Source organism: Mus caroli, unplaced genomic scaffold, assembly GCF_978045245.1.
Source record: "Mus caroli unplaced genomic scaffold, Mus_caroli_1 scaffold_8, whole genome shotgun sequence".
Taxonomy (NCBI): domain Eukaryota; kingdom Metazoa; phylum Chordata; class Mammalia; order Rodentia; family Muridae; genus Mus; species Mus caroli.
The window spans coordinates 1,986,060-2,010,640 of record NW_028227263.1 but is presented as its reverse complement, the minus strand read 5'-3'; the positions used below and the strand labels follow the sequence as shown (position 1 = coordinate 2,010,640).

At 47.5% G+C, this 24,581-nt stretch overlaps 1 protein-coding gene across 3 annotated transcripts in view; it reads left to right on the top strand.

Moving 5' to 3' along the window:
• Kcnq1 (potassium voltage-gated channel subfamily Q member 1) overlaps positions 1-24,581 on the top strand; it is a 318,171-nt gene that overhangs the window by 230,821 nt on the left and 62,769 nt on the right. For all 3 annotated transcript variants that reach the window (XM_021166795.2, XM_029479748.2, XM_085841141.1), the window contains exons 12-15: positions 18,333-18,408; positions 22,240-22,334; positions 22,878-22,924; positions 23,824-23,885. In XM_021166795.2, coding sequence (XP_021022454.1) covers positions 18,333-18,408; positions 22,240-22,334; positions 22,878-22,924; positions 23,824-23,885 — 280 coding nt within the window. The remainder of the gene's footprint in view (positions 1-18,332; positions 18,409-22,239; positions 22,335-22,877; positions 22,925-23,823; positions 23,886-24,581) is intronic.

Sequence of the window (24,581 nt, the reverse complement as noted above, 5' to 3'; positions counted from 1 at the left end):
CTCTTCCTGGATCAAAGCCATGGGCCCTGTTCCCCGGGGACCGGGAAGCTGAGCAGGCAGACAGGGTAGCAGGCCATCGCCCCAGGCAGGCGTGGGAATCCACACATGGCCCCTTCTCAAAGGCGGGTGCTGTCCCTGGGCCCCGGCAGGGTCCTGGAGCCTCTCTCATTGGGCACATCCGCGCCCAGCCTGGCCCATGGTGGAAATGCAAATCTAATTAGTCTGGCATTGAGCCCGTCTTAAAAGCATTAACAGAGCCTTAAACTGTGCTGTCGGATGGGGGTGAAGAAACGCCTTAGAGAGAAATTACCGGATGGTGACAAAGCCCCAATTTATTAGTCTTCTCCAATGGGGACTGTGCAAAGGACATTAATTACTTTAATGGGACTTATTTTGCTTCGTTGCCCAAAGTAATTGGTTTATTAACCTCTCCTTCCCTTTAGGGAAGGAGGGAGGGGCTGGGGGACCGGGTGGTGGCCCCGGGAGGGCCCTGCCCACTGTGTTGCCTCTGCCCAGCAGGCCAGCTCTGCACCCTGGAGCAGTTAGCACTCTGTCCCTGACTGAAGCAGTATCAACACCCCACTGCACACCAAGTTCTGGGGACACAGCTCTGAGGAAACAGAGCCCACAAAAAAAAATACACTGTCCCTAAGGCTGACAGCTCATGGCTATCACAGGTATCCAAGCAGAAAGGTCTACCTCTGGGGAAATAGACCTATAGGGCAGGATTCCTGCAGAAGAGTCAGGTAGGGCAGGATCAAGTACACAGGGAGAGGAGATGAATAGCCAGACCAGGTTGTGGGATCACGGTGGACAGTGTTCAAAGGCCAAAGGGAAGGTCCTGGGGTGGGGGTGGGGGATGGGCAAGGCTAACTTAAGCAGGTAAGGCAGTCAGCCCTAGGGAACCAGTTTCCTTGTGCTTCCCAGATGGCTCTAGATAACATTTAGTTCCAAAGCAATCTCTCTGGCTTGAGCAAGCTATCTTGAACATACATGGAAAAACTGCTTATCCACACTGACAGGACACCCTGGAAGACAGCTAAGCCCAGGTTCTGAGAACAGTGTTGAGTTTGTAGAACTTCACAATCTACCCATAAGGAAGGGCAGAGATTACTGCTGGGCAGGAGGCCAGCTCTTCCTTCACGGACTAGGCCCGAAGGAGGCCCAGGACTAGGCGGGAAAGAGCCAGGCGGGGGCAGGGCAGCAACTCCTCTTGACCCAGCTCTTGGATAGGCAAAGAAAAGAGTTTTTCCCACCTTTGGAAGCACAGGTTGGATTATTGTGCCCCCCCCTTACTTCACCCTGGTAAGGGGGGGCATATGTAGATCCCAGAAGGTGTATATTTCACCCAGATGCTATATTTGACACAGCAAGTAGACTGGGCAACATGACAAGTTAGAATAGGACTGAGGGGTCTTCATGTGTTGTGTGGTCATGAGCCTCCTCAGAAAGTCCCCAGGGGTTCCCACAGATGAGCCTTCTCAGCATCCTGATAGACTCCTTGCCTGCCCTCCATTTAAGCCCGTGCCCTGGCCAGGCATATACATGGAGAGAAAGCGCTCAGACTCTCAGAGAAGGGTCCTGACCAAGGAGGACCCATCTATAGATATAAGAGCTCCAGGAAGTCTGAGACATAAGGTCTTGGGGGCCAGCAGAGCTCACAGTGGAGACCCTCCCTCCCTCCCCAACCCCAAGTTCATTCTATCAGTGTTCAGTAGTGGGCTAACTCTCTAGCCCTCTAGCCCTCCCTTTCTGGGGATTCTATTGGAAAGGAACAGTAGGTTTACCTCGACCTTGCCAAGATCTTGGGGGCTCTAATCAGGCAGGGAAGTAGAAGCCAGTAGACCAACATCCCCACCTCTTCCTTTTTTTTTTTTTTTTCAAGACAGGGTTTCTTTGTGTAGCCCTGGCTGACCTGGAACTCACTCTGTAGGCCAGGCTGGCCTTGAACTCTGAAATTCTCCTGCCTCTGCTTCCCGAGTGCTGAGATTAAAGGCGTGCACCACCACTGCCCGGCTTCATCCCCACCTCTTGTTAAGCTTTTGGGCCTTCACCCTTGGGAGAGCTTCCATCTTTGCAGATATCACCTTGTCCTTGATTCTAACCTTGGCTCAAGGGTAGGTAGCTCTTGGCCCACTGAATTGTGTGACAGAAGATGTTTAGGAGTTATAGGACTCTGAAGTGAGAGGAGGTTTCAGGCCAGGTTAAGACCACACACACCCCCCCCTATACCATTCTTAGAGCAGAAGTTAATGGGAGATCATGGTGAACACTCAGTCCATACCAGGGCTTTAGGAGGAACGAGGTTCTATCTCAGGCAAGCCTATAGAACTTGGTCTAGTTCCTTCGTCTGATTTGGAGGCCCATTCATTCCTTCAGCACCCACAGGAAGGTCCCACATACTGCAGTTTCCAATGTGGAGCCAGGACCCACCAGCCAAGTCTAGAAAAGGTTACAGGCTCTGTGGGAAGGGGCTTGGGGGACTAGAGTGGGGAACTTATAAAATGAGGGTTGTTCAAGAGGCCTGACCCCAGGGGATGAGGCAGAGAAGCAGCTAGGGATAAGACTGAGTGCTCTGCTCTGCTGGCAAAGCATGAGCACTGAGGACTGCTGGGCTTCCCCTCCAAGGCTCTATGACCCAAGGCCAATAGCTAAGCCTCTCTGGCCTCATTTGTACAAGGGAGACAATTCGAGACATTAAATGTGCTTTAAAGCACAAAAACAGGGATGCCTGGGATAAAAAAAATGTATTGATAGAGGTTAGGATAAGGGGAAGGAACCTAGGTAAGAAGCCAATAAAGATGCTAAGCACCTAGAATATCTTGCTGGAAGCCTGGGGCAGGGTAGAATCTGTCAGCTCCCAACCTGAGGCCTGCTGGGTCTAGGATTTGAGTTCAGTCCAGAGGAAGATGGGATTGAAACACGTCAGGGACCTCTGCACAAGGCCAAGCCCTTGGGAGTTGGTTACCAGGTGAGCTTATGGGTTAGCTGGCAGGTTATGTATGGAGTCTGTGGGGAAAACATCTGGACACAAAGCAAAATGTGGCAGAGAGACAAACCCACCATGGACACACTGTGGCAGATTTACCCAGGACTTTTTGTCCCACCCAGAAGGGTTCAGGAAGGCTAGTTAGAGATGCCAAGTTTGCCAGTTGTACACAGCTTCAGGAGTTTTATGTTCTGGGGTCCTAGTGCTCTGGGCTGCTAAGGCCCTCTCCAAGGAGCCCCAGAGAGCTGCTACCTCCTGAATGCCCCTCATTTAACTCCTGCCTTTCCCCCTCCTACTTGTAACCCAAGTGGCTGCAGAGGTCCTGGCTGTGCCCAGGTTGCTGTGTAGTTCACAAGGAACTATGCACAAATCACTTCTCTAGACATAGCCTGTGTAATTCTTCTTAGACATTAGGAGTTTCTCTCCCTTGTTTTAATCAACAAGTCCCCAATAAGCCATTTCAGCGAGGCCATTACCAACGGCCCCTAATCTCTCGGGGCTGCTGAGCGAAACGGGATCTCTCGGCTCTTTCGCTGAAAACGCTTTTCTTGTTTTCTTTCTCCAATGTGCTGGAAACTAGCCAACTCGCCAGTTCCATTAACTTAATGAGGGCTGACAGTCTGCAGCAAACGTCCTCATAATCTCCCCAGGACTGAAACAGGGTCCTCTCCATTGCTTGTTCATATCCCAACCTTCCTGGCTTCTCCCCAGGATTAAAGTGGGTCCTCTGCAGTGCCTGCCCATACCCCAGCCTTTGCTGGCTTCTCACCTCTGGGCACCAGGTCCTCCTGGTACAAACCCAGACAAAGACGTGTCTCTCTACTGTTTCTACCCGGCAGTTCCCCACAGGTTTCCCTGGACTTTCAGGCCATCAGTGACCTTGGGGCACTGGCACCCCTGTTACCTCAATGGGTCCAGAGACACTATGTGATTCTCAGAGCTACCAATGTGTCTTCTTTTTGGCATTCCTTCCTCCCAGGATGCTTCTTTGTCAACATGAAAACTTTATCTATTCTTTCTTTTTCTTTTTTTTATTTTTCCTGGGCTCTTTCGATCCCGAGACTCCCAAAGATCAAAGAATTGACTGGAACCAGCTGAGGCTCAGGGAAGGAATGAAGCTAGGACTTTTCTTGTCTGTCAGGAAGGTTCCCTCTTCACCCTAGCCTATAGTAGCAACAGGTGCCACCTTTGGGAGAAGGCCCAGACCTGGAATGGCAGTCTCTACTAGCAAAAAAAAAAAAAAAAAAAAAAAAAAAAAAAAGACAGGGCTGAGCTGATACCCAAAGCAGACATCCATCCTACCCCAGCACCCCCTTCCCCTGGTGTGAAACACAAGCCTCATTAGTGCCAAGAGCCATGGGGTGGGACTACAGACTCACCTGCATACCCCGTGGTCCAGATTCTCAGCCAGGTCAGCAACTTCCCACCAACCACCCTTTCTGTCCTTTGTTCATTTTGGCTCTATGAGACAAAGTCTTTCTATAAGACCTTGGCTTGTCTGGAACTCACCATGTAGATCAGGTTGGCCTCAAACTTGTTGCAGTACCCCTGTCTCAGACTACAGGTGTGTGCCACCATGCCTGACCGAATCCTCCTTTCACAGGCCTTACATCTCCTCCCAAACCAGGCTGCTGTTCTGAGATATGTGCTTGTCCTGGGTAGGCACTCCCTAAGTGTCACCCTTATCCTTTCACATGCAATGAACAGTAAGTGGGGACAGGATTGGGGATGCCATGTGCCTGTACATCTGTGGAGGCTACCATACAGGGGACAGCCCCTGAACATGCAGTCTGTCTGCAAAAGGAGCGTCTGAGGAAAACTCTCAGGTCAGCATGAGGATAGGGCACACTCATAAAACCAAGGCATGATGCTTAGCATGGCCGCGCTGCCTGGCATCGGTCTCTGGATGACTTACCTGCATGTATTGCTTTATGTGGCCCTGGTGGAACTACACAGAGCCTCCTCAGGCCGGCCTGCTACACAAGCCTTATTTCTGCAGGCCAACTTACAGCTTTCATCTACCACCTTACACTTAGCTCTCCCTCTCCCATCCTGATGGCATCAGTCCCCTTGGATGAACAGTTTCCCAACTCCATCTAGTCCTTTGAAATATCCCCTAAAACAGTCATTCTATGGCTACAATAATTCCCTTTGTCTTTGGCTTCCCTTTCTGCTTTCTTAATTACTCCAACTATGGTCAGAAAATATGAGATAGAAAATTCTAGGAATAAACAATGCAAAAGTTTTTAATTGTTTGTCTTTGTAATACTGTTATGAGATTCGTGCCATCACCCCCTGTCCCACCTGGGATATGAGTGAAGTCCCTGTCAACCAAATCCAGAGTTTTTGCTATTAGTCACTTGGTAACCATCTCAACAGGTCTGCCTTCTGGGTGTCACAATGCTTACCTTTAATTTTACTTATTAGTAAAATATGATACAAAATAGTAAAAAAAAAAAAAAGAATACACCAGTCATGATGCTGGCCATTTAGGTATGCTGAAGAGACCACAAAGTATGTCCTTTGAATGAAAAAAAGAAGAAGTGTCTGCAAGGAAAGAAAACAGTTGCAAGCTAGGTTGCCAAGACCCACAGGCAGAACAAACCTGTAAAATTGTAAAGAAGGGAAAGGAAGTCACTGCTAATTGTGTTGTCTCTCCTCTAGCTACATGGCTCAGAACTGCCCTTGACTTTGGGCATCTGATTGGCATCTTGGAATTTGTTCCTTCTAGTTAAAGGGAACTCCTATATTCATACAAGTGTTTGGTTCATGTTCATCTCATAGGGCAGACCACTAGTGTATCAGACAGGGGCCCCATGTGTGTGGCCAGGCCCCCACTCTCCTCCCCAGACTTAGCTAGGAGAAGCTATTGGGGGCATTTTCACAAACTGGGCCACTCCTGGCTGTCCTACTTTATCCAGATTCTGCCTTTCGCCCCCTTGACTTATCTGCCAATGGCAGCTTGTTCTGAGCCTGGGTGTTCCCACTGACGGTCAGGTCCCTGCCTTAGGAAGCTCTTCCACACAAGCCTCCCTCACTCTTACCAGTTCTTTTCTGGTGTCCCCCAAAGACAATGCTGGTGGCATGGGATGGAACTTACTTAGGGTTTTCCAATTATCTTAGGGCTATTATGGAGGGTAGGTCCTAGTATACTCTGCCTTCTTTATCCCCAGGGCACACAGACTGGCCTTGAACTCACTATGTAGTTGAAGGCAACCTTGAACTTCTAATCTTCCGGTCCCTACTTCCTCAGTAGTGAAATTATAGATGAACATAAACCTGGGTTATATTAGGGGTGAAACCCAGGGATTTGGGGCATGCTAAGCAAGAGCTTGTCAGACCCATATCCCCAGCCCCTCAGACTTCTTTTATAAGAATACTGATCCCATTCATGAGAGCTCGGCCATCAGGACCTAACCCCTTCCCAGAGACTCCACTTCTCAATGCCACCACACCAGGACTGCACCATCCATGCATGAGACTTACAGACAGATTATAGTATAACCACCCAGATCATAGCATTCAGACTTAGCTCCCTCAAGTTCACTGAATCCCCAGAGCCCTCAAAGATCTTATCTTATTTCAGTACTAATACAAGAGTCTCCAGTGTCCAAAATGAACGAGTCTTGGATGAGACTTGTCCTGTGGCAGATTGGTCTCCAGATCTATTAGCCTATGAAACTGCAAAGGTCATGAGCTTCCAAATTACTGTAGTGGAGCTGATCTGAAGAAGACATCCCCTTTCAAAGGAAGAAATGAACAAGAAGGAAAGACTAACAGGTCTCAAGTATATTCAAACCCCAACAGGTCACATAGCGCGAATATGTAAGGGCTGAGAATCATTGGTCTTTGTCCCACTTTCTGGATCCACTAAGCCAAAACTCCACATAGCAGTGACACTATGCTTTAACTAGATATATCCCATATGTCATCCAGGTTGGAGTTCAATGCTACTGGCTCTGACACTCTGGATTTTAGAGACAAACCTCCCACCATGTCCAGACTAGGAATTTCTCTTGATAGCCCTACCCTACAGCAGTTCTGCCTCAGCCCTGTAGTTCTTTGGGTATAAAAGTTATTTGGGTTCTTTGTCTCCACTCAGTTCTGAATCTGAGTGGAGACAAATCTGTCCTTAGCTCCTATGCCCGGTAGACAAGACCCCATGAAGGCCACCAAGACTTGCCACTCACTGGAGGAGTAGTCACTGTGCTAACACTTGACATGGCTTCTGAAGCCCCAGATGGGGCATCTTAGAGCTGCTGCACTGGAACTTGGGAGGCAGAGGCTTTCGATGTAAGGGATAAGGTGGGCTATGCTCCCTGAAATGCCTCTTGGTCTTTGTGTCACCTGACGAGCAGCATCAACTCCCCCATCTGACATACCGAGTTCTGACCTCCAACCTTTCTCGTGAACATGCCTCTTTTCATTGTTTGCTATCTGCCTGGTTGGTTTGAAAGAGAGTCTTACTGTGCTTCTTGCTGTGTGGCCCTGCCTGGCCTGACACTAGCCCAGGCTGACATGAACACTGTCTAAGCAGTCAACCTGTTTCAGCCTTCTGAGTGCCGGGGTTAGAGGAGTGTGCCACCATGCCTGGACTCATTTCATTCTTTTCTTCCTCCTGGTAGCTGAGTATACCTAGACAGGTACATTTTCTTCTCCTTACCACAATCACCGGCTTGTGATTCTCCTTTCACCTTGTACTATCAGCAAAGAGAAGCCAATCGGCACCATCAACACTGTGCTGAGGGATTGCTTCTGCTAAATCGCCTTGTTCACTTCTCACAAGTGCCATCCTGTACAGAGCACTAGCATCCTGGAACACAATGCCACTACATTCTTTGCTATTTCATTACTCCATGTTTCTACCCAGCCCTCACCAGCGTATCCTTTCCTGCCTCCATTCCCACCAGCATCCTAACTGTAGTCCTTTGCCCATGCCTAGGAAGACTGAGACTGTCCCTAAAGCTCTGAAGGTCTTCTGAGCTATCCTCAGTCTCTCTTTCTGTGCTTCACAGGCCCCTGTCTGATCCCCCTCCCAACACCACCACCGTATCTTTTATCAACACCCTTTCTCAGAGTCAAGTTGAGTACTAGCCCTAACTGTGACAAAATGCCTTAGACTAAGTGATTTACAAATAATAAAGATTTACTGTACAAATTCTAAAGATAGAAGTCCAGAATCTAGGCTCTGAGAGATTTAGTGTCTAGTGAGGACTATGTCTGCCTCATAGATAGTGTCTTCTGTGTGTCCTGTGGCAGATGGCAGAAGGGCAAAAAGAGATAACTAAACCCCCTCAGGCTTCTTGTATAAGATCATTAACCCTATTCATGTGGGTGCCCCTCTCATGACCTAATGTCCTCCCAAAGGCCCCACCACAGTCTCCTTGGAGATGAAGTTTTTAGTGTATGCAGACACTCAGACCCAAGAGCCTTGACTGGGGAAACAGAATCACCCTCCTCTTTCAGCTCTGGGACAGTTGAAATGGGTGACCTTTGCATTGCAGCCACCTGCCCCTGAGACCCTGCAGAATGTTAGTGCCAAACAAGAATGTCTGCTATGGCTGGCCTGGGCGGGGGCCCAGCAAAGGGTGGCTCACATGGATGGCTAATATGGAAATAATTTGACAAAGACATAAGAACCATCCATTGAACACTCTACGTGATGAGACATCACTTAGACCTGCCAAAAGAGTCAAAGTTCACTGTCCTGTTTTTTTGATAATGAACCGAGAGCTACCCTGAGAATGATGTGGGTATCATTGGGCGTAGCAGGGAGCTACAGCAAGGATTGCAGTGTGGGGTGGGGGAATCACAGGAGCTGTGCTTTGTCTCTTGGAAGCATCCCCTGTGATCCACAGTCTGGGGGTTGGGCAGAAGGGGCGAGGATGGACTGTTGTGCACACAGAGAGGAAATGAGACCAACTTCAGGGCCCACTGGTTGCCTGCCTGGGTCCCTAGGATACCCTGAGAAAGGGGTTCTGTCCACCCTCTAGAACTTCCCTATCTCTCCAGCTGAGCTCTCTGCAGAGAACTGCAAGGCAGCCACTCCTGCTACAATGCTCACCTCTGTGCACACGTCAGCATGGTCACACTCTGTGCAGCCATCACCACTAGCTAACTGTGGAGCGTTTCATCACCCTCAAAAGCCACCTTCACCCATCAGCAGTCACCCCGTATCCTCCTTGCCTAAAGAACCACCAATCTCAAATTTCCACAATGTGCTATTCTGAGCATTTCGTAGAACTGGGGCTCTCCGGCCTGGGGTCAGTCGTGGCTGGCTTCTTTTACCTAGCACAATGCCCTGTAGGTTTATTCGTTTTGTGATATGTGTCAAAATGTCACCACTCTTAGTTTGTGTGACTGAATGATACTCAATGGCATGGACAAACCGTGCTTGTGTGTGTGTCTGCCTGCTGACAGATTTTTAGATCTACTCTGAGTTGCACTGCTGTGACCCTCACATCTGTGTTCTTATATGAATTTGTGTCTTCGTTTCTTAGAATACATATGTAGAGCTGTGGTTATTAGGGGTCACATTTTTAAGGAACCCCCTGCCCGAGCCTGCTTCCACCACAGCAGAGGAAGCACATTTGGTTCGTCAGTGTATAGCCATCATTTTAAAAATGTGACATCATCTCTGAGGTGGGGGAGTCACATGACTGGCATGCAAGGGCCTGTCTGGCTTTGCACCCACAAGAAACCCTGGTACTCAGACCTTGAAAAGGGAATGTGTATCCCAGCACTGTCCACAGGCCTGAGACCTAGCACTAGCCCCACCCTTGTCAGGGGAACATGGATGTTCAAGCTAAGGAGAACTTTATGACAGCTCATGTAACCGTGTTAATGGCAGACAGCTACATAAGAGGCTTTCAGCAATGGAGTAATACCGAGGGCTGAGTAACCTTTGCTTAAGTTTATCTACTTGTTTGTTTGAGACAGAGTCTCATTCTCTGGCCTCACACTCACTACAATTCTTCTGCCTCGGCTTCTAGAGTGTTAGGATTATAGGTATGTGCAACCGTGCCCAACTCTTTTTTTTTTTTTTTTTTTTTTTGTCGAATCACCTAACTTAAAAGATATGTGATTTAAAATAATATATGTATGTGTGTATATATATATATATATATATATATATATATATATATATATATATATGAAAACAGAAACCAAGAAAAGGAAATGCAGGATTCAGGCTGGTGGCTACCACAGCCAAAACTGGAGGTTCTCAAGACTACAATCACGGTTGAGGAAGGACCCTTCCCAGTGAGATACTCACGGAATCCCACTTTTCACCCACTTTCAAGGCCTTTGGAGGGTGGTGGAAAAAGGTCAGAGTCATATCTCCTCAAGCCAGGCCTGGAATGAAGGGTTTCAGGCAGCCTCCAGTTTGTCAGTCCAGCGTTACTGGAATTTTTCTTCAATGGCTCCTGTTCCCAGGAGTCCATAAGGAAACCTTTACCTAGCCCAAGGCTATGCAGACACTCTCTGGTCTTTCACACCCTGATCTCGGCAGCTTCCTGTTCAAGGCCTGACAGGCTAGCTTTGTAGCTGTGGTGAGGGAGCAATCAGTGTGTGTCTCTTCTTATGGTGTCTAAACACATTTACTGAGAACACTGGTTCCCTATGGAAACAGCTTTGACGATAAAGCCAATGGTCACATATATGTTTATAATGCCTAAGGTCTTGCTCCACCCCATTGCACTGCCAGCCTTAATGCACAGGTTTTACCAGTATTTTTCTTTATGCTGTGGATGTGTCAAAAGTTTGTTTGAATGGTTGGTTGAAGTGTTTATCGAAAGATGGCCTACTGAAAAGGAGTTGGAGATGCCTGATATCCCTTGGCTTAGTGTTGACAAGGGATTTTAAGGCTCAGGGAAATTGCAATGCTAGAGTGGATACGTTGTGTAAAACCTAATCCTCCACAATGGGAAGGCCCAAAAGATAATGCCCTTCACAAATCCTATAAGACGCAAACTGGTGAGAAGGCAGCAGCACACTTGAAGAATTTTGTTCTTGCCCTTTTCCTTGTGCCAGACCTTAGGGTTGGAGATGCTGCTGCTCAATTGAATGGATTAAATGCAATGGGTTTAACTGGGCCCTGAGGTAGCAAGGGCCAGATGGCAGCATTATATCTCCAGAGGCAAGTTGATCGTAGTTATTATAATGGAAAGTATAGACAAAATAAGGTTCACAATGACCTAACCCGTAATGGTCAGCACAGGAGATGTGAATTTTATAATGACGTGACTTGTACGGACCTTTGGTACTGGCTAATCAATCATGGTGTTTCCAGGCATGAAATAGATAGGAAGCCTTCTACATTTCTGTTTGATCTGTATACGAAGAAAAAAAAATCTCAAATAAATGGAAGAAAGGCTACATTGGATCATGGCAAAAGGCAATCTTGGCCAGTGAATCAATTTCCAGACTTGAGCCAGTTTGTAGACTCAGAACCCCTTGAATGAAGTTCCCCTGAGGAAGGACCTTGATAAGACACCTAAACTTTTTACTGTTAGCCTTTCTCCAGTTCTTCACTGTTAGGAGGTCCCACACCTCCTAATAGTGCCACTCCCTGCTCCAGGCATATTCAAACCACCACACAGGTTTTTAAAAATTTTTAATATGTATGAGTATATATATGCATGCATGTCTGTGCACCATGTACATGCAGTGCCCTTGAGATCAGAGGAAGGCTTCAGAGTCCCTGGGACTGGATTTACAGATGGTTGTGAACTGCCATGTGGATGCTAAGAATTAAACCCAGATCAGGCAGTGGTGGGGCATGCCTATAATCCCAGCACTCAAAAGGCAGAGAGAGGTAGGTGGATCTCTGTGTAAGTTCCAGGCCAGCCTGCTCTACAGGGAAAGTGCCAGTGCTACACAGAGAAATCCCGTCTTGGAGGGTAGTGAGGGAAGATTCAAACCCAGATCCTCTGGAAGAGCAAACCAGTGCCCTTTATCAAGGAGCCATCTCTCCAGCCCCAAGATAAGAATGTGTTATAACCTCCATGAGTTCAAGTCAGCATCTGCTTCTCACTATTCAGTGCTTGTCTGTCTATAAGTCTCACCTGCTAGCAATTTAAATGGCTCTATTAGCTTTGACACTATTACAGTTAGTGTCTTTATTTTGTGGTCTAATTACTTATTGCTAGCAGATAGAAAGATAATGGATTATTAGCTTTCAACCTTTTGTAAAGCCAGGCTTGCTCCATCTTCCAATCCTCATGTTTTGGCCTTCAGATTTCTGGGATTACAAACATAAGCTACGACGTCCACTCCCAGCAAGGTCAGGGTTCTGCTAAAGTCATTTCCTAATAGTTTGGTGGGGGTTTTATTTAGTTTTGGTTTTATTTTTGATTTGTTTTATTTTTCAGATAAGATCTCTCTAGCCCTGGCTGTCCTTGAACTCGCAGAGATATACCTGCTCTGCCCCCCAAGTGCTTTCCTTTAACTTTTAATTATATTATATTTGTGTGGGGCAGGGGTAGGAAGTGCCTACCACAGTATGAATGGGGAGGTCAGAAGACAACCTGTGGGAATCGGTTTCTTCTCCCAACATATGGGTTCTGAGGTCACCAGGCTTGGAGGCAAGCCTTTTTAGCCATTGAACCCTTTTGGCAGCCCAATCCTTCCATCTTCTCTCTCCTTTTCTCATTTTAATGCACAAGCTGGGACTTTACAATCTCTGTTAGAAAATATGGGACACACCATCTCAGGAACAAAGTGATTTCTCCATGACTTGATGTGTGCTCAGTGTTTAGGATTTTTTGTTTGTTTCGATTTTCATTTTTGTTCTTTTTTTTTTTAATTGTGTTTTCTACTTTGCTAGGAGTTGTGTTTTTAATTAGGACTAGGGCCTTGAACTTTATCAAGTGCTTTTCTGCATCTTTTGAGTTGATTATATGTTTTTTCTTGCTCTGTTGATGTGGTGAGTTCTGTTGATTGATTTTCAAATGTTAAGCCAGCCTTGCATAACTGGATTAAGCGACTCTGATCCTGCATCTTGACTTGAGCCCCGGATCTCACTGGCTGCTGGGTTTTAGACGCTGCCTCCACATGCAGGACAGACATTGCCCTTGAGTTTTCTTTCAGGAATATCCCTGTCAGATTTGAGCGTCAAGGCCAGGCCACCTCAGAAAAGCCCTGTAAGAAGCTTTGTATATAGCTGGGGGCTTCTTCCTTACATGCTGGGGAGACACCGCCTATGAAGTCATCTAAGCCAACTTCTCTGCAGAAAGATCGTTAAAATTCTAAGTTTAATTCCATTGGGCAGCTTGTATTTATTTCTTCTTTTCTTAAAACGTGTTTTGATGAGTTAATCTATTTTATCTATATTATCAGAATTACTTTTGTTCACATTATTCTCTAAATAGAATTTTTTTTATGTCTCTAATTCCACAGTGGTGGTGCTCATTTTTTTTTTTAAACTCCCAACATTGGTGATTTGTGATTCTCCTTACCCCATCCCATCTATCTTGCTAGCATTTTATCAGTTTTATTAGTCTCTTTGGAAAGCCAAATGTAAGCTTTGTTGATTTTCTTTAATGCAACATTCATTTTTTATTTCATCAACTTACACCCTTATCTTTATTATCTCTTTCCTTCTACTTCCTTTGGGTTTAAATTTGGTGTGTATGTGTGTGTGTGTGTGTGTTAACTTGAGTTGGATCTTAGCCTCTCCTCTATCACATTTTAGACCATGTGTTATCTTCTCCTCAATGTTCATCTCTCAGTGTACCTCCAACATTTATTTAACTATAATTTTGAAGATACAATTTAAAAATTTATATTATGTTTATTTATCTGAGTATATGTGGGGGGTGCAAGTGCCATGCCCCATATGTGGTGGTCAGGGGACAACTTTTAAGAGTTGGTTTTTCTCCTTCTATCAGGCGAGTTCTGGGAATCAAACTCACATCTTCAGGCTAGGGCACAAGCACCCTTACCCATTGAGCCATCTTGCTATTTTAAAAATCACCAGTTTGCAGCCGGGCTTGGTGGCACATGCCTTTAATCCCAGCACTCGGGAGGCAGAAGCAGGCGGATTTCTGAGTCCAAGGCCAGCCGGGTCTACAAAGTGAGTTCCAGGACAACCATGGCTACACAGAGAAACCCTGTCTTGAAAAACAAAAAACAAAAAACAAAAAACAAAAAACAAAAAACAAAAAACAAAAATCACCAGTTTGCTAAATAGCGTGGGTTGGCCTCAAACTTGTGATCTTTAAGACTTGGCCTCCTGAGTTGCTGAGATTATAGGTGTATACTTTAGCTGTAATGTTTGATACATTTTTTTATTATTCAATTAAAACTATTTTCTAATTCATGTAAATTTTTTCTTTGACCTTGGGTTACTTAGATCATTTTATTTCCAAAGCACTTGGGGATTTCCTAGTAATATTTTTGATTTGTAGTTTAATTTTATTGTGGTCAAAGACTATGTTAAACATCATTTTATTTATTTGAAATTTGTTGAAACTTGCTTTTAAAACCTAGCGCTTGGTATCTTTGTAAATATTTGTGTGTGCTGGCCAGCAGTGGTGTGGCTTTTGTCCCTGTCTGGGTGAACTGACATATAGATTGTCCATATTGGGCTCTGCTGGTGCTTTGGTATCCATTGCCAGGGAAGCAAGGTAGGTGAGAATCCTGGACAATCTTTAGTGCCCTTCTTCAGCCGCAAACCACTTTTTTTTTTTCTTTTTGAGACAGGGTCTCTCACTGGCCTGCCCCAGGAATCTTCGTGTCCCACTCTCTAACCATAGGATTGCAAACACATGCTACTATGCCTAGGTTTTTTTTTTTTTCAATGTGGGATCTAGGAAAGGAACTCAGGTCCTCCTGCTTGTAAGACAAGCACTTTAACAGCTAGCCCAGAGCTGATACTTTGTAACTCCCAAATTTTCTTTGTCTAGTCTACTGTACCTGGTGCTAGTTCCCAGCTGCTGTTTAGAAAGCTAGACTAGACTACCTTTTTCTCTGCCCCTTTCTCTTTTCTTTGCTTTTAGTGAATTCATATCATCATTTTTAATCCTGACTGACAATCATGATCTACTTAATGAACTATCAATTCACTTAAACCCACATTCTCTGCCACCTTATTCTTCTTATCCATTTTGTTTTACTATTTTCCACCAGTGTGCTGCCCTCTCTCTCTCTCTCTCTCTCTCTCTCTCCCTTCTTTTATTCATTTATTTACTTCTTTGTTTTTGAGAGGGAGACTTTGAATGAGGCTGAGACAGCGTCTCCAGTAACATAGGCTGGCTTCGAACCTCTGTGTGGCCAAGGGTGACCTGGAACCTCCTGATCCTCCCAACCCCACCTCCCAAGAGGTGGGATTATAGGCATGTGCCACCATGCCTGACTTTTATAGAATTTCTTTTTCAGTATTTGGAGATAACTTTTATCATCTGGTGAAATCCCTCATCTTTTCATCTATTCTCTTGACTCTATTTATCACAGTTATCTTAAAGTTCTCATCTAGAAAGGTCTGATGCACAGCACAGCCAACTATCTACCAATGACTCTGTAGGTCAGACTGGGGCTGCTCTGCTGGGCGCACTGCTGGGGGCAGAACACTCACTTGGTGGCTGAGCAGTGTCAGCCTCACATGCCTGAAGCTGTCAGCTGTCATCCGAACCCTTCACCTCTCTTCCTTCACTCAGCTTTTCCAGCAGGCTAGCTCGGGCTTGTCCAGGAGGCAGACTTTTTTTTTTTTTTTTTTTTTTTTTTCCTGAGAGGGTAAAAGTGAAGTCTGCAGATCTCTTGAGGCCGAAGCTCAGATCACATGATCTGCTTCCACCATGGCGGAACAAGGCAGGAACAAGAAGGAATTTTCAGCTATCATTAAAAGCCATTGCTTCACAGTCCTCCCTAAAACAAAGTTCTCTCTCCTTCCAAACAGACTTCGAGGTCTTACAACTACAAACACCATCACATATCCTGATCTTCTGCCAGCTGCTCCCCCACCCTTTCCCAGTCCTAAAATCAATGTCAAATCTTATACAAAGTTGACATCACAATGTCCCACCTTGGGGTTCTAATTAATAACTTTCTTTTTCTTTCTCTTTTTCTTTCTCTTTTTCTTTCCTTTCTTCTTCCCCTCCTTTATTTCTCTCTTTTCCTCAGTGCTAGAGATTGAAGCCACGGCCTAGTTCATGCTAAGCAACCACTCTACCACTGATCTATGTTTCCAGCCCCAATTCCATTTTTTGAGACAGGGTCTCACACTGTGGCCTGGAACTCTCTGCTGTAATTCAGACAGGCCTCCAATTCACAGAGTGAACTTGCCTCAAATTCCTGAGTACTGGGATTAAAGGCGCATACCAACACACCCAGCTCCCCTGCCTTTTTTTCTTCTTCTTCTTCTTTGTCTTCTTTTACTTTTTAAAAGTTTTATTTATTCTACTGTATATATGTGGATGTTTTGTCTACATGTATATGTGTGCAGCATGTGTGTATTTGATGTCCTTGGAGTTTAGGAAAGGGTATTGGATCCCCTGAAACTTGTGTCAGAGATTGTTGGTTCTAAGGTGCCATGCTGGTGCTGGGGACTGGACCCAGTACCTTTGGGAGTTCAAGCAGCAAGTACTCTTAACTGATGAACTGCCTCTTCAGGTATGATGCCATTAACTTGTTCAGGCTGGCTTGAAATCACTCTGTTCATTAGACAATGCCTGAACTTGTGATCCTCCTGCCTCAGCCTTCTAAATATCTGGGAGTATAGGTCCAGCTTCTAATTTTTTTATCAGCTGTCTATTACTGAACAGCAAACTATAACCAAATGTTGTGGTCTACTAGTCATTTGTCTTGCTAACAGCCCCATGGGTCAGGAGCTTGGACTCAGCTCCTCTGGAAGGTAGTTCTATGGTTGTGCCTGGGCTGACTCATACAGATGCAGTCATCAGTAGCTTGCCTAGGGCCAGGTGATCCAAGATGGCTGAGTCACATACCTCCAATCAGTGCTGACTGAAGGCTGGGCACCTCCACTCGTCCCCCTTCAGCCACTCCAGCCACCCTCTCAACACCTGTGGGTTCCACACACGGAGAGCTCCCCAGAGCTCTACAGCCACATTAGGTCACAAGGTCAGCTCAAATCCAAGCAGCTAGAAAACCACACTGTCTCCTTGCGGGAAGGCCTCTAGCAGTTAAGATTGCAAAATGCACCACACCTGTAGATCTCTATCTACTAGGGTCTTTTTTTCCCTTATTTTTCAACTTTTATGTATGGACAAAAACAAAAAAAAAACAAACCCCAGAAATTCCAAAATATCTCTATCTCGGTACAGATTTTCCTCTAATACAAAAAAAAAAAAAAAAAAAAAAAAAAAAAGCTGGGCTAGTTTATGCTTGAGACAATGTGAGGCTGTGCCAGACTCTCTCAACCAAACCCTCTGGATGTTTCCAGGGGTCCCATGCTAGAAGGGTCTGAATCCTGTCCTCGGTGGCAAGAGCCTGCTGGCTTCTATTTTTACTTCCTCCCAGCAGCTACTATTGCTCTGTGAGAACCACAGCTATTTCCAAGGGGGTATCGTGTGAAAAAAAGATACCCTGATAGCCTTTGTTCTCCGGAATCTTGTCACTTGTCTCCTGGTAGCTCTGGAGCCTAGGCTCCACTGTTTTCTTCACAGCCCAGGAAGTCCCACCATCCCATCTGGTGTAGACATTTCCCACACTTCTCTGAGAAGGAAGCCCAGCCTGGAGGGTAGGCTGGCTTCCTCTTGCCTCTTGTTTTCTGGGCTGGGGGTGGGGGCAGCTTCCAGTCTCCCTTTCCCAAAGGCTCCCAGCAGCTCTCTGTTGCCAATGCAGTGTAGCCTGGCTGGTCAAATTTGAGCTTCGAAGACAGCAGATTTTCCCAGTCTCCCCATTGCCCTGATGTCTTCCAATCTGTTTCTGTGCACACAGATGTCTGATCACAGGCCTGCCTTCTCCAGTGATGTTTATAAAAAGACTTTATTTCTAGAAGGAGATTTAGAGGCAAATCAACAAAGTATCCAAGCCGTCTCAGGAAACAGGATCTTCATTAATAAGACTGTAGTACACCCTCCTCCTAGGGCATTCCCTGACTGTGCTGTTGGAGTTGTAACCCTTCCAAACTAGAGGTACAGACAGTCACCCCATTTGTGAGATAAAAGCAGGAAAGGAGTTGTTCTCCCCACCTGTGGGTAGCATCCTTCCCTGTCCCCTGCAGAAACTCCTTATGTCTAGTTTCTCTAGAGACAGAACAAGTCCTGGATAGAATGTTCTTGTTTCTGGAGAGACTACCCATGTTTGGCAGGGGTACCTTTAACGTGTGTTGTGGGGTCACCAATGTGAAGGCTGCTCACACTCTACCCCACCTCCTCCACAGGCTGCGGGATCACCATCGGGCCACCATCAAGGTCATCAGGCGCATGCAGTACTTTGTAGCCAAGAAGAAATTCCAGGTGAGACCATACCCAGTGCAGTTGACCCCGAGACGACTACAGTAGTAGTATGCCCTCACCCTTAAATGCCATCATGCTGTGACTGTACCCCTTAGACCATCACCACTCCCCAAGACAGCAGGATCCTCCAAGGCTACTGTACCCAGCCCTGGCCCAGGGTCCCTTTTTCGATCTATGTTGATTGTTAGAAGTAACTTTGTGGGACTACTTCTCCTTCCATGCAAGACTGTGATGGTGACAGCCTGGCATTGTCACTGGGACTGGAAGTGACATCTGTCCTAAGTGATTTATGTCCTCAGCTAGCTTGGAGCTTTCTGTATCCTACCATACCCATACTGGGGCCTGATTAGTGACCAGGGCTCCTGAGCAGGCAGAGCTGCCACACTGGGGTCCATTTAGTATCAGCATACTGTTCTGCTGAGACCCCGAGGGTAGCAGGTTGTGTTCCTCCTCTATTCTGGGACAGTTGTGAGCAGAAGTCATGGGGAGGAAAGCCTTATTCCTCACTCTGAGAACATGTCAGTAGACGCAGCAAGTGCTGGAGAGCATTCTCTTACTGGAAAGCCCTTGTCACTGAGCAGAGAAGGCTGGGACAACCCACCTTAGTATAGCCTGCCCAAGGACAATCTCAGTGGTGGCCCTGTGCCTTGTTATAGGCCACGCCTACCATACCAGGCCATGAGATTGACACTGGCTCCCCCTACCCCCTCATCACAACCCTCACCCCAGCTCTGGGGCAGCCAAAACCTCTAGACTCTGCAGGAGGTACAGGCCAAGGTATAGTCCCCATCCCAAGTTGTCATCATTGTATTGAGAGGAGCCTTGGGTGACATGAGTCTCACTGTCGTCCTCAGCTCCTCAACTGTTCTAGCCCTAAGAACAGCCACAGCCCCTCCCCTTGCCAAGCCTCTGATACTAAAGAGAGCAGCATGTAGCTTCTCACCCTAGCTCCTCACTGCCACCCTGGAGGGACCCTATGCCCATCCAGCACATAACACAGTGGCACTCTGCTGTACAATTGTTAGCCTGCACCCCCTGGAACTGTCACAACACAAATAGACCAAGTTATGCCCAAGCTTTCACAAACCTATGGACTTCATGTTGTCAAAAGGAGTAAAGGTCACGCTGAGCAGGGGCCAGAGCCAGGGAGCACCTGGAAATGGATTAGAAGGGTCCAAAGGCCCCACAAAAACTACACCTAAAGCTGTTTCTCCCCCCTACCTAGAAGCCACGTGACCGACAGTCCCACTGCTGAGACACCAAGAGAGAGATAGGGAGTTGAGTTCCTGTAGAACCAGCTCTTCCCAGTTTGGCGAGGAACCACAGGAACCCCATGGAGAGTTACATCTTGACAAGGCAATCTCTCAGGGAAATGTGGGGCTAGGGTGTGACACTCTTACTAGGAAGTGGTGTAGCTTATGTTGCTAGTGTTTAAAGGGTCATGAGGAATTGCTAGCTGATGGCAGTCCCCAGGCTGAGAGAAGTAGGCTCCGTAGGTGATGGAAACGGTTCTACATGAAACAGTATAGGAACTGCTCAGTTGAATGGGGTTACGGCGGGTAGGCTCAGGGCTCCCTGGGGTTCACTTTTAGACTCTGGGTACCCAGTGGAACACAAGGACCCTTATGGTCCCTTTGAGTCAGAGTCATATTAGTGGCCTACGCAGACCTAGTTTCTATGTCACAAATAAGGGATATGGTTGGTGGCTGACGAAAAAGAGACCCGGAGCACTTTCTGTCAGGCCTCAGAACATTAGCCAATGTCCTAAGAGTGGCTCAGGAAACTGCCAGAACAGGCCAAACAGCTCCTGCCTTCCAGCTCGCTGCTTCTCACCTATACACTTAGCCCAGGTGGCAGAGGGGCCTTATGGGGTACAGAGAAAAGTAAGGGTGCTACAATGAGCTGGCTTTATTGCTGGGGACACATGGGCAGGTGGTGGCAGGCCTCCAGGAAAGAGTGAGGTAGTTGAAGAGGGAGCCCCTGTAGGGAGGGCTCCACAGGCTTCCAGGCCACCCTGGTGACCCAGCTTTCTTGCCTTAGCCATCCACCCTCCTGCTCTCCAACCGCCATACTGGCCTGACTATAGGCCTGCCTGCCTGCCTTGCTGGCCGATAACGTGCTTGGCCAGCTGCCCTTGTATCTGGCTTGAGGTGCCAGGGCCTCTTAGCCCTGAAAGTTTGCCTTGAGCACCCACATCCACAGCCAATCAATCTGGACAGGCAGTGTTATCTGGCTCATCTCTGGCTCGTGCTGCCACCAGGGGACATTGGCCCAGGGAGAAAGCTAAGATTGTCTTTTACATGAGCCCTAGGCAAATATTTGACAGAGGCTCCTCAATCCCCAACCAGACTCTGAAGGGGAGCTTAGTGGCTCCAAGACAAGTCTCAGCAGGCCTGGAGTGCTGCTGACCACGGGTGGTTGGTTGATAGGGTATCTCTGATCCTTCTGGGTTTGTTTGATTGTTTTGTTTTGTGGTTTTGGATTTTTTGAGACCAAGTTTCTCTGTGTAGCCCTGGCTGTCCTGGAACATACCCTGTAGACCAGGCTGGCCTTGAATTCAGAGATCCACTTGACTCTGCCTCCTGGGTGCAGGGATTAAAAGCATGCACCACCACTGGCCAGCAGCTCTCTGATCCTTCTTAACTGTTTCCTGCTTACAGTCCCCTGCCCTCCTGCAGGCTGGCAGACTCACTTCTCCCCACTACATATTCAACAAATCACATGTATGTTTGCAGAGGCTAGCAGAGGTACCCATGTTCACTTGGGCACAGAGGCTCTCAGACTCTCAGGCTATCCACAGACCAACATAAGGATCTGTCCTGCTTCTAATCCAGGTCTGCACCACCTCAAACTATAGTTTCTGCCTCCCTTGCTCATTCACCTCATGTGTCACCAGGCATGCCTAGAGGTGTCACACACCTTAGAAAGCATTTTCTCCCACAAGTCTCTCCCCTATTACTTAGGGTCCTTTCAGTGTGTCCTTTCAGGAAGGACTCAGACCCCTGACTCAGTCATGACCACCTGTGACTGACAAGGTACCACATCAGGATTCCTTGACCTTCCTCATCTTAGGTCTTATTTTATTCTCAGTCTCTTTTAGAAGTAGCAGCGTAGACTTCAGCAACCCATTTTCCAGGAAAGAGGAACAAGATTCAGTGTTCTGTTTTACAGAAGACAGCGACAAGGCTCAGAAACGCATCTTGGAGAAGGGAGGATCAGGGCTTATATCTCCATCTTACAGAAGAGAGTAAGACCTGGAGATATCATCAAGTGTAGTTCTTAGTAAGAAGTTCAAAGTGATGTATGTACAAGACCAAGGGTCTGCCTAAGTGCTATCCCAAGCTTGGACTCAGTAGTCCCTGGATGTGTAGACCACAGAAGATGTGGTGACCCTGGTGCCTAGAATGGCCCTGAGCATGGCAGGTCCTTCTTTCACGAGAGCTGGGCTGTCTTATGGAAAGTCTTTGTGGCATTGTGAGCCATCTACAACCTGTGTTGTTCCACCTCCCCTCTCAGAGAAGCAGCAGGTGTGTCGACAGCCAGTCTAGGGCCCAGATGAACTGTGGGTATGCAGGACCATGTCTCCAGCCCATGAGGCCAACTCTTCTGAGGAGGCCTGGAACCAAGAGGGCCAGTAGGAGCTGCCTAGTCCTACCAGTGAACTGACAGAAGGAAAAAGGCCCAGACAGGCTAAGCCTTTGGGGGTCAAGCCTGCTACTATGTATGTTCTAAGCCATTCCTCCCTATTACTGCGCCCCACCCCATCACTGTGTTGAGAACTGAGCATACAGGATTCAGGAGAAAATGACACGTTGTCTTTCTGGCCTGCAGCAAGCACGGAAGCCCTACGACGTGCGAGATGTCATCGAGCAGTACTCCCAGGGCCACCTGAACCTTATGGTGCGCATTAAAGAACTACAGAGAAGGTGGGCACAGAAAGGAGACCTTGCCCCAGCCTCACAGGGAAAGAAAAGGTTCTTAGTGACATCTCCTTCTAGGTTACCCATCCATCCATGGGTCTTCCTGCTACTGGGTGGAGCTAAGGATCCTGACCATTCAGAGCCAACATGGTCTTGAATCCTATTTCCATCAAAGTCCCCGGGGTCCAGCATGGGTATAGATCTAGGAGGCTAGCTTCATGAGCTAGCTTGCAGACCTAGCTTTGTATATCATGGAGTGCAGCTGGGAGACTGTGACTGTCCCTTCCATACATAAGGTCAAAGGTTCAGGACCCCACTTATCCAGAGAGGAAGCCTAAGGAGCCCAGATTCTGATCCTCATTTTTAAACTTCCTGCCTGGCCCTCTCAGGAGCATGAGCCCATAGGGTCTTGGGTGCCTCTTGGCTGGTCTTGGAGTAACAGTAGCAGATGCTCCTGGAGTGGGTGTCATGCTGTCCTCCTGGACACAATAGCCTATCTCTGTGGTGCCTCAGGCATTGTGTGTGCTCATGTTCCTCTCTTCTCTCCAGGCTGGATCAGTCCATTGGGAAGCCATCTTTGTTCATCCCCATCTCAGGTGGGTGTCCACACTGATACCTGGAGAGAGCAACCCACAGGGGCTCTCTTTCCCACCCCTGTCTGTCTCTTAACTTCCTTACGACAGGCCACTAGGGCCTCCTGTATAGAAGCTAGAAGGAACATACCCCAAGCTATGCAAAGTAGCTGTAGACAGGCTATATAAAGGGATGCTTTGGTGATGACAGAGCCCATTCCATTCCTCTAAATGATAGATTTTTTTAAAGCCTCATGGTCAAATTCTGGATATGGTAGTGAGAACCAAGGGCCCATTTTCCTGTGGTAGAAGATCTTGGAATGGAGCATGGGTCAGATAAGCAGCCAGCCCAAAGTTTCAGGGGCTATGATGGGGGTGGGGGTCTCCTTCCTGGCTCAGATGTTCAGGGATGTACAATGGCATGGTGTGGGCTAGTTCTTGGCTTGGTGGGAATCCTCAGGTCCTCCAGACAAGGGGATAGGCCACACCAGGGAAGGACAAGCAAGGCACATTCCTGGTATCAATGATAGCTGAGATTCAAACAGGACTATGGGGTATAATCTAATGTTGGGGACCACAGAAGCAGCAGACACCCTGGCCTGGTAATGTGACCAAGCCCAGTAAGTATCACAAATCAATTGAGTCACCCCTGAACAGAGAGTGATTTATCCCACCTAAAAGACACTCAGGGGTTCCAAAGCTAGGAGGAGCAAGTCTGGAGCCTAGACACACTCTGTCATTATAGTATCTACCCTTCCCGCAACCCCTGGTGTCCCAGCCACAAAGAATTTTAAAGGAAGTCTTGTATTTTCAAGCATTCACCCCACCCCACCCCCAGCTACCCCTTACCCCATCTCCTGCTCCCTAGGCTCCTGAGCCCACACCCACAGCCCATACCCCTGACTTTGTGCTTTACCCCATAGAAAAGAGCAAAGACCGTGGCAGCAACACCATCGGTGCCCGTCTGAACAGGGTGGAAGACAAGGTAGGTTCCTGCTTCAGCTCTGTCAGCTCTAATTGCCACCATCCTTGGCCAGTGCAGTATCCCAAGTGCCCCGCTTAGCTCCACACCCCTCTGACCTCCTCCGTGAAGTTCTTGAGAAGCAGTGTGCACAGTGGCTGGGCCAAAACACTTCACAGTTGTGTGCCTGCAAAGTCAGAGACCTGCCTATTGGCTGCTTCTGCCTGGTGTCCCAAGGCCTGTGGCCCTGCCGCTGCCCTGGGAAGGTAGGAGTGAGACTGCAGAGCCAGATGCACTGAAGCCTTAAACATGACCTAGCTTTTCCCCTCCATTCCTTACCCTTAGAGCTCTAAGAGCCTCCTGGCTGTGTCTTAGCCAGGAGGTGGCTGCAGCCAGGTTCACACCGGCCTCCCCATAAGCCAACTGTCTAAGGTCCTTGCTTTGGGTAAGCCAAACCTTCAGAAGATACAGAACCTGGCTGGGATGGATTCCTGGATGGTGTCAGCTTCTACTTATCCTGGACCTGGCTGATGAGGAAGATCCAGCTTGAGTTAGTGTGCTAGGCTCCTCTGTCTCTGCCTGGCCAGGCTATTTTTAGAATCCACTACTGTAGGCTCCCATGTACAGTAGAGTGCATACCCTGTAGAGTGCTACCGTTCCGCATACTCTGGCTGCCGACAATCTTATGCTATCAGAATGTCACAGCTGGTATTAGCTAGG